At 43.8% G+C, this 10,534-nt stretch overlaps 2 protein-coding genes across 2 annotated transcripts in view; both read left to right on the forward strand.

Annotated features, from left to right (window-relative positions):
- Nucleotides 1-376: 376 nt before the first annotated feature.
- Nucleotides 377-870, forward strand: EAH_00048500 (hypothetical protein; the record flags this gene model as incomplete). The annotated part of the gene is made up of 2 exons (XM_013391401.1): nucleotides 377-756; nucleotides 858-870. 2 exons carry the CDS (start codon nucleotides 377-379, stop codon nucleotides 868-870), a joined length of 393 nt encoding a protein of 130 aa, XP_013246855.1.
- Nucleotides 871-8,914: 8,044 nt separating this feature from the next.
- The window catches only part of EAH_00048510 (hypothetical protein, conserved), a gene marked incomplete at both ends in the record, with an annotated part of 5,247 nt that continues 3,627 nt past the window's right edge, over nucleotides 8,915-10,534 (forward strand). Inside the window, one exon of the mRNA XM_013391402.1 lies at nucleotides 8,915-10,534. This exon is cut by the window's right edge and continues 3,627 nt beyond it. Within this exon, the coding sequence (XP_013246856.1) occupies nucleotides 8,915-10,534 (1,620 nt within the window).

Raw genomic sequence — 10,534 nt, forward strand, 5'->3', positions numbered from 1 at the left:
AGTAGGGACAAGGTTGAGCTTGGGGGCCCCTCAAAGCTCCTCCGTGGGGCCCCTTGGGGGCCCCCCCAGCAGAAGAGGGTATAGAGAAGTTGAAGTTCACTCAGCCATTGCGGCTGGGCCCCCTTGCTGTAGCAGGGGGCTCAGGTGTACGTACACCGCAGTGCCTGAGGCGGAGAAGAGGCCTCCGTTGCTGCTGCCTCGACGCAAGGTAAAGCCTCAGAAGGACCGCAGGAGGCAGGGGGGCCCCTATGGGGGCCCCCTATCTTCAATGTTATTGGATTGGTACCGAAGGTGGGAGAGGCGGCTGCCTTTGGTGTTTGTAGTTGTTAGTGTTTGTCTTTCGTTATTATTATTTGCATATTGCATTTACAGCGTAATGTCTGCTTTGCTGGAGCAGCTGAATGATGCTGCATCTGGTGGGGGCCCCTTACATAATTATGATATAGGGGGCCCCCTAGGTGGCTCCCCTGGTACCCATATATTGGGGGCCCCCACTAAGGGGGCCCTTTTAATGGGGGAGCCCCATGAGGGGACCCTCTTTGGGGGCCTCCCCCTTGAAGGGGCCCCCCATGAGGGGGCCCTCTTTGGGGGGCCCCTACTTGAAGGGGCCCCCCCCAATGAGGGGGCCTTCTTTGGGGGGGCCCCCCAGGGGGTTCTCTTTGGGGGGGGCCCCCAGGGGGCCATCGTTGGGGGGTCCCCCCAGGGGGCCCCTGTACGTCGTTTGCAGAACGTAGTGAGCATTGGGCCCCCCGATGGGTACACGGGGTTTGACCCTCAGAATATGTGGGAGGCATTTAAGGGGGCCCCTCAAGATTATTTATTATTTTTATGTTTTCTTCTGCATGCATTTCTTGCAGGTTGTTTCTGTAGTTGGCTGTGTACGCAACGGAGCTATCAGAAAGCTGTTGTTGTTTCTCCTTAACTCTATTTTACTTAAATTTTATTCTTTTAATTTGTTATTTTGCTTGTCTTTGTTAAGTTATTCAATAGTATAAACAAATACAATAAACAGATAAACAAATAAAATAATCAAATAGAATGAACGGATGAAACCAACAAATATTATAGACAAATAAAACAAACAAATACTATAAATAAATATAATAAAACAAATATAATAAACAAACAATACAATAAACAAATAGACAAAGGTACAGACAAGACAAGAAGAGATAGTTGGTGGTGGTGCTTCGCTGGCTGCAGAACAAACAAAACTCCCCCGACGGTGTTTATATTATTTTATAGATTATATATTCTATAATCTATAAAATATATATATTTATATATTATTTATATATATTTTATTTATATGTATTATTTATATGGATTACTTGTATTATGTTTTTTATAAATTGCACATACATCATATGCACCATATGCATTCTATAATATACACAATATATATATATGTACAATATATATGTACAATATATATATATATATATATTGTATATATATACAATATATATATATATATTGTATATATATGTACAATATATATATATATATTGTATATATATATACAATATATATATATATATATTTATAGTGTGTGTACCACTTATACAAATTGTATATACTTTATTTTATATATATTGCTTATTATTTCTATTATATATTATGTGCATGTATATGAATATTATGAGGAGCATATAATATATATATATATATATGTATACATTGATGTATATATTTAGTAAGTACATATATACATATATATACATATACATACATATATATATACATATGTATTTATACATATATATATACATATATATATATATACATACAGATATATATATGCATATATATATATATATATTTATGTACATGGAAAGAGAATAAATATGCATATACGCACATAAATATTATGTAATATAATATATATAATATGTTAGCATATATATAAATATAAATATATATAAATATATATATATATATGTATATTTACATATTTATAAGGGGGAAAGAGAGACAGACTGAGACGAAGAAACAGACAACAGAAAAAAAGGAGGGGAGGAAAAGAAATAAATAAATAAACGACAAATTAATTTATGTTGTTTAACTGTCTCTTCTTTTTTGTTTATTTGTCTGTAATTGTCTCTTAATCTTTTCTATTTAATTGTTTCTTCTTTCTTTATTTGTCTCTTCTTTATATAGGCATGTCTAATGTTGTGCTGCACTGTTCGTTTTTTTGTTTTTCTTCGACTCGGTATTTCTATGCATATATATATATATATATGTATATGTATATATGTATATATATATATATATTTGTAGATGCATATCCATATGCAAATATAAATACACACACATATATATATATATACATTATAGGCATTCAAACGTATATATGCATATATTTATATATACATATATATTTGTGTGTATGTACGAATATATATGTGTGTATGAATATATATACATATATATATGTATATATATATGTTTATGTATATATGTAAGGTATATTTATATATGATACTGCGCATACACCTGGATGAGTTTATTCTCAGAGCGAAACAATAACAAAAAAACTTTTAGGTTTTATCTCCAGTAGCCTCACATTTAAATATATACATATATAGATAAGTATAAATATATATATATATACATATACCTATAAATATATAATTTATGCAGATAGACCCTTATCGTAGATATCAACAACAAACGGCAAACTGCAGCAGAAGGCGTCCTTTGAGGGGTATTGATATTTACTACTACAAACCCTAAACCCTAAACCCTAAACCCTAAGCCCTAAACCCTAATTAATTCAGACCCCGCAAGAACCTCTCCTGCAGGTGCAGCAAGTGGCTGCAGTTAGAAACAGCTAGCTACGGCTAGCTACGGCTAGAGGGAGCATGTAAATATCTCCGTTGCATCTACTCTGTTGAGGGTTTAGGGTCTAGGGTTTGGCTGCTGCTGTTGAGGACGCTCTCTCTCTCTCTCTCTCCAGGTGTACATGCAGCTGCTTGCTCCCCCTATGTCTTATATACTTTTTTGCATTATTCATTTGTTTATTTTCTTCGTTTATTTCTCTTTCGTTTAAGCAAACAGAAACTACATATGTAGATATATATGTGTATATATCGATATATAGATGCATATATATATACAGACGTATTATATATATATATATATATATACAGCTGGGTGCGTATGCTTGTCTGTACACCTACGTATTTCGGGTAAGAGAACGAGACCACCAAACCCATTTATTATTTATTTATTTATTTTATTTATTTAGAAAATAATGTTAAAAGGAATTGCTTCCCCTGCAACAAACAAGTAGCAAAATTTTTTTTCTGTCTGTCGCTGTCTATACACCCCGCGGTGCTGCTGGGAGCAGCTGGGCGGTTATATCTTTTTGTGTTGGTTATTGAACGTATACTTTTATATTTAAATATAACAAATAAACTAAATAAAATATTTAATTAGTTTATTATATTTGAACACAAAAATACAAAAAAAAAGCTGATCAACACACCTACACTTGCAGCGGGGGTGCAGCAAGACAAGTTTGCTCCTTCACCCAACCCTCTCTCTTTAAGAAGTTTTCAACTTAAAAAAATAAAATAATTATATATAAAATGAAGCATGTTAATTGCTGTTAACTCTAAAGAATTATGTATTTACCATGCATTCAAATTAAAGCAGCTTTCTACTTTAAACTACGAACACAGCATATGCATCTCTACACTTAAATACTGCTGTTAGATTCATATAATAAAAATAAAATAATAATATTATTATTACTAGGATTAGAGTTAGTATTAATATTATAGCACTTGCACTTATTGCTTCCTTTTGTTGTTTTCTTCGGTTTTTTTCTGGATTTGTTTATAAAATAGTTTAAAGGGGAATGTCTTCTGGAATGTATAGGGAGATAGCACATGCACACAGAACAAATACTTAAAGGCCCTTTTCATGCATGCATGCGCAGATAACTGGTGAGCGCTTCCTTGTCTCTCAGCTGCAAACTTTAACAAAAGAAGAGAATTGCTTGCAATACAATCAAACAAGTGGGTTCTCAAGATACTAACTGTTCTACTTGATGTGCTTTTAGGGGTCCTGCCAATCTTTAGGGTTGTTGCTAATTAATAATTACGAAGATAGCGACAGCATTGCATACTTGGGCTGCAACAGTTGCTCAGGAGATGCAAAGCTCTAGCTCTAGCTCTACTATGGTGGCTACAGGCCTTTGTGCTGCACCAGCTGCTGCTGCTGCTGCAGCTCCTTGGTGCTGCTGCGGGCTCTGCTTCTGCTGCATCTGGTGTTGTCTCAGCCATTTGATCTGTTTCTCTCGGCGTGCATATCTTGCGTGTCTTGCGGCTGCATCTCTTCGTGTTGCAACTCTAGTCGCTGAGGTGTATCCACAGCTGCACAAGAAGGACTGACCTTCACTGCGCCCTGGTACATCGGAAGCAGCTCCTGCTGCTTATCTCCAGCGAGTTCTGCCGCTGATATTGTGCTGATGCTGCTGTTGCTGCTGATGCTGTTGGTATTGATGCACTCTGGCTGTGGGGGAGCTTCCCGCTCCTTTTCTCGATACTCCGACTGGCGCTGCTGCTGCTGCTGCTGCAACTGCACCGCTCGCTCTTTTAAGGATTTAGGATTTAGGGTTTGCGGTTTAGGGTTTAGGGTTCGTAGTTTAGTGGCCTCCCGGCAGTATCCACTTCCTTTCTCTCAGTTTTTGCTGGAGAGTTTAGCAAAGAGGCTGTAGGCGCGGAAACCCCTCAAACAAATCAAAGAAATTTAACGCGTTACGATTGACTCTCCTAGTGTCTCCTTAGTGCCTCCTTAGGAGAAACTAACAACGGCACCACCTACAGAGTGCAGCTGCAAAAAACAATTAAGAGGCGCTGCCACCGTAGCTGTTCTGTTGATGGAGTCTCCCCAGGTAGAGGCATTTACATGTCTTTTAGTTTAGAGTTTGCGAATGGGAGTGTAAGTGAAGTGCAGTTTATAGGCTGTCATAAGTATGCATTAGAAGATAGAAAAATAATGAATAAATTGATAAACCTTGCAAGCAATCAAAGAGTTCAGGAAGCTGCACTCCATCGAAGAAGAGCTCTGCATGCGTTTGCTTCACCTCCATTTTAGTCATGCATTTAAACTCAAACGAATGCCCCTTCTCCAATGCCGTCTCTTCCCCATCAACGGATTTCCCCTCAACTTTCTCATTGAAGTTTAAACTTCTTTTTTTCGCTTTTTCTTCTTGTCAGCCGATTACACACACATATATATATATATATATATGCATATATATATATATGCATATACATGTATATATACATACATATATACCTATATTTATGATATATACATATAAATGTAAATAAATATATAAATATATATATATATATGTATATTTAGTGCCTGTGGGGAGTTTGTATTTGAGAACAGAGGGGAGAGGTGCGCCATTTGAGACTTCGCTGCGGGGCATTGAGCACCCAGAGGGTCGGGAGCCCTCTGAAAGTTTTTTTTTCATTTGTTGAATATATCAGCAAAGAAGTCTTTGATAAGGAAAGACAAAGTTAAAATAAACACTGTGCTGAGCTATAAAGAACAAGGGTGGATACTGCATGCGTTACAAGGAGAAGAGGCGCCTTCCCTTTGAGGGGAAGATGTTCATCAATCTTCTCTGTAAACGAGAAGAAAAAAAGTTTACGCTCATCAAAGAAATTATATAAAAGATAATACCTGAAAACTTTTGCTAGCTGAGTTGGCTGCCCTTGCTCTCCCCTTTTAAACATGCGGTGCCTTAACAAAATCAGAGTTTTTAGTCTTATAGTAGGGCCTTTTTGTTTTTGTTTTTGTTTTTGTTTTTCTTCTATAACCCCAATTAAGAGTAAATATATTTACAAGAGAAGTGTTTACTCGAAGAAGCAGCTGCTTCCTTCTCCAGACATTCAACTTCCTGCACTCAAAGGCAGATGGGCCCGCTGCTGATGCATATGAGAGAAGAAGGCTTTTCTTCTCCTTAGGGGTTGCTGCTCCCCTTGCTGCTGCTCTCCATGCTGCTGCTCTCCTTGCTGCTGCTCCTGCAGCAATGCACCCCCTTGATTGCAGCATACTCGATTGCCCCACCACTGTAAGATAAATATAAGACAGAAGATATATCTTGCCTTCTGCAGCCTATCTGAAGCTAAGCTGCAGCACAAATAACAACTAAAGACAGACAAGTCTAGCCCTCTTACTAAGACACGGTAGCATTCCTACTACATCAACAACAAGAGCGAATGAAGAGCTTTAGCAGCCCCCTCTAGGAGGAGGCAGACTCTCCTCTCTTTAGAAGTTAATCCCTTTGGTAGTGGCGCTTAAAGATTGAAATCTGTTTATTAATGCATCGTACACCGCACGAAGAAAATAAATTAATATCGAAGGCTGGGGGAGGAGGGGCCCGAAGGAAGGAGAGGGTGCTGCTTGCAGCTTGGTTGGCTGCTGAATTGAGGCGCGTCTTAGGGAAAATATTAATAAATATAAAATTAAAACATGTAAATATTTAACTTTAAATTAAAAGAATGCTTTGAAGAGAAGGAAAGAAGCAGCAGCGAGGCGCGGGCGTACTCCTCTCGGCGCTGAGGTGTATAGGCAGCTCTTGTGAAGCGGCGTATTGATATGGAGAGCTAGAAAAAAGAAATATCATTTAAAAGGGTTTTAAAAATGCAATTAAATGGATAATAAATAAAAAAATGCTTTAAAACAAACCCTGAAAAGGGCCTCGCTGCTTGTGCGTCGGGCGGGCGACAGTTGCTGCTACTCTTGCTGCTGCTGCGCTGTTGCTGCAGTATGCTGCAGCAGCAGCAGCTCCACAGTAGAGAGATAAATAAAAAGAGAGTATTTATTTTGTTTTTCGAGTTTATTGCTGCTTTTAGAGTATTAAAGCTGCTGTATCTTCTCCCCCCAGCGGCAGACGCTGCCTCTCTCTGGCGTCTCTGGGCGGGTGCTGTATTGTCTTGCTCTCTACACACTTCAAAGAAGTTATAAAATGTTATATTTTTCTGCTTTTTTCGTTCTTTACGGATGTTTTACTCTTTAGAAGACCTGTAAAGGTGTTTCTACGCTTCTTTACGCATATCTTGTTGCTGCTGCGCCCACAAGTCTCTCTTCCCCTGCTGCAGCAGCAACGGGGTGCTGCAGCAGCAGCAACTCTCCTTTAAATGCATCTTCTTCTTGTTTCAGAGTTTGATTCGGTGGGTATAAACCCTTTACAGTCTTTCAAACTATACTCAGGCCTCCGGGTGTACAGGCAGCTGTAAGACCAATGGTCTTTGGTGTCTCTTGCTGCTGCCTGCTGAGGTGTATATACATCAGTTGCAGGCTGCACATCCCCCTCTGCTATTCTGTTTTGTTTATTTAATCTTTGCATTTTCTACTTGTCTTACGAAGACACCGACACGGGCGCTCGCTGCAGCAGAAGCAGCAACAGCAACAGCAACAGCAGCAGCAACAGCAGCAGCAGCAGCAGCAGCAGCAACACTACAAGGTCTAGACGCCCGAGTGTCTTCACAACAGGAGGGAGGCAGCTTTTTTTTTGCTTTTTTTGTCTCTTTTCTCTTCTAAACATCAAACAAATCATGCAGCTGCAGCAAACCAACAGTCGAAGCGGTGCTATGCCTTGCTGCTGCTGCTGAGGTGTATTATACGCACCTCTTCCCCTTCGTTTTGGGGTGTATAGGTACCTCTTTGTTTGGGGTGTATAGGCACCTCCCTATTTGGGGTGTACAGGCACCCGTTTCTTTGGGGTGTACAGGCACCTCTTTGTTTGGGGTGTACAGGCACCTCTTTATTTGGGGTGTACAGGCACCTCTTTATTTGGAGTGTATAGGCACCTCCCTATTTGGGGTGTATAGGCAGCTGCTTATTTTTGGGTGTATAGGGAGTTGCTTATTTTGGGGTGTACAGGCACCTCTTTATTTGGAGTGTATAGGCAGCTGCTTATTTTTGGGTGTATAGGCAGCTGCTTATTTGGGGTGTATAGGCACCTGCTGCTTGCAGCTTTAAGACCCTTACAATAAAATAGTAAGAGACAATATCAATATTCTTCTTAAGCCTGCTGCTGTCTTCCTAACTTCGCGTTGGGGTCTCTCTCTGCTGCGCTGCTGTCGCTGCTGCTGCTTTTGTCTGCCGTGCTGCTGTGCTGCTGCTGCTGCTGCTGCTGCTTGGCTTTGCCGTGCTGCTGTGATGCTGCTGCTGCTGCTGTTGCTTGTGTGTGTGTGTGTGCTGTGTTGCTGCTGCTCCTGCTGCTGATATCTGCTGTGCTGCTATGCTGCTGCTGCTGTTTGTTTCTGCTTCTGTGCTGCTGATGCTGCTGTTTGTTCTTGCTGCATCTCTACTATATTTGTTTGTCTCTCTTTTAGGGTTTGTTAATATTATTTGGGGTGTATGCACACTGCAGATTTCTTCTTGGTGGCTGCGCGTCCGGGTGTATTGTGAGAAGGGGCCCTCGTTTAAGACCCTTAGCAGCAGCAGCAGCAGCAGCGGCAGCAAGAGCAGCAGCAGCAAGAGCAGCAGCAGCAAAGAACAGCAGCAACATTAGCAGCTGAGGCGGTTGTAGCAGCAACAATAACTGCAGCTACCTTCGCCTCTTCTGATTCCGTGGCTTCTGTCTGTGTTGCTGCTCTTGCTGCTGTCCTTGCGGCTGCTGCTGCTGGTGCTGCTGCTGCTGCTGGTGCTGCTGCTGCTGCTGCAGTAAATTATGGCCTCCGCTTCCCCGTTAAGATATGATGCTGCAGGAGGAGTCGTAGTGTTGCAGCAGCAGATCGAAGGGGGGGGTGCTGGCGGCCAGGTAACGAAGAAGAGGAAGCGCTCTGCTGCGGCTGCTGCTGCTGCTTCTTCTTCAGCAGCAGCAGCAGCAGCTGCTGCTGCTGCTGCTGCTGCTGGGAGACACAGATGGCCAGCCAAGTTGATGGAGGAGTGGGGCCTCAAGAAATGCCCCACGGAGCAATTAAAGCCCAGGGAAGTGCCCTGGGGAGCAGCAGCAGCAGCAGCTGCAGCAGCTGCTGCTGCTGCTGCTACTGCTGCTGCTGCGGCAGACAGTGCTGCAGCAGCAGCAGAAGCTACTGCTCCTGCTGCTGCAGCAGGAAGTGAGGCTGCTCCTGCTGCTGCAGCAGCACAGTGTTCTGCTGCTGCTGCAGTAGCAGAAAGTGCTGCTGCTGTCGCTGCAGTGGACAGTGCTGCTGCTGCAGCAACAGGGCAGGCTCACCTGCTGCTGCTTCAGCGCGCAGCAGCAGACTGTTTACATATGGTGCCCTTGCGAACAGCAAGCGGAAAAGAAGCAGCAGCAGCAGCAGCAGCAGTAACAGCAGCAGAAGCAATACCAGCAACAGCAGCAACAACTGTACAGGAGGCCGGTGGGCCCTCATCTGAAACATCAACTGCAGCAACGGCACCTGCTGCACTAAAAACAGAAGCAGCAGCAGCAGCAGCAGCAGCAGAAGCAATACCAGCAACAGCAGCAGCAGCAACAGTTGCAGCAGCACCTGAGGCACGGGGGCCAGCAGCAGCTGCAGCTTTTGAGAATAATTGCAGGGGCAATGCTGCTGCTTTGTTGGGGGTGCATCAGGCGCAGCAGCTGCAGCAGCAGCAGCAACAGCTGCAGCAGCAGCAACAACAGCTGCAGCAGCAGCAACAACAGCTGCAGCAGCAGCAACAACAGGTACAGCAGCAACAACAGGTGCAGCAGCAACGGCAGCTGCAGCAACAACAGGAGCTGCAGCAACAGCAACAGGAGCTGCAGCAGCAACAACGGCTGCGGCAGCAACAGCAGCTGCAGCAGCAACAACAGCTGGAGCAGCAACAGCTGGAGCAGCAGCAACAGCTACAGCAGCAGCAACAGCCGCAGCAACCAATGTTGCAACGTTTGCAGCAGCAAATGCTACATCGGCAGCAGCAGCAGCAGCAGCAGCAGCGGCTGCTGTGTCCTGTGCGTCTGTCTCTCAGCTGCTCAGCAGCAGCAGAGGCAACGCCTCAGGCTGTGGGGAGGCGACCTGAAGCAGCAGGAAGGGGTTGGGCGTGGGGTTGGCGGTGCCCTGCTGCTGCTGGCTGCTGCGCTGCTGCTGCTGCTGGCTGCTGCGCTGCTGCTGCTGGTCCTTGTGGCTTCCCGCGCCTCCCCCACCTCTCCTGCGGTCACTGCCTCCGCAGCAGCAGCAGCAGCAGCAGCACTTGCAGCAGCACGTGCAACGGCAGCAGCAGCCATAGCACCCGCTGCTGCAGCAGCAGCATGAACAGCAGCAGGAGCAGCAGCAGAAGCAGCAGCGGGCAGCCACACCCTCCACCATCGGAAGCCAGTTTCTCCCTTTGCTGCAGCAGCAACAGCTTCGTTGTAGATGCAGCTGCAGCTGCAGCAGCAGCAGCGCCAGCAGCAGCAGCAGCAACAGACATGGACGGAGGGGCCCCCCCCTTCTTCTTGCTGGGGCCGCTGGGGAGAATTGCGTCGTCTGGCGCAGCTTCACCATTATCTTGCGCAACCAAGCAGCAGCAGCAGCAGCAGCAGCAGCAGCAGCAGCAGCAGAAGCAGCAGCAGCAA

This window comes from Eimeria acervulina, genomic scaffold (genome assembly GCF_000499425.1).
Source record: "Eimeria acervulina Houghton genomic scaffold, Eah_scaff767, whole genome shotgun sequence".
NCBI classification, from domain to species: Eukaryota; Apicomplexa; class Conoidasida; order Eucoccidiorida; family Eimeriidae; genus Eimeria; species Eimeria acervulina.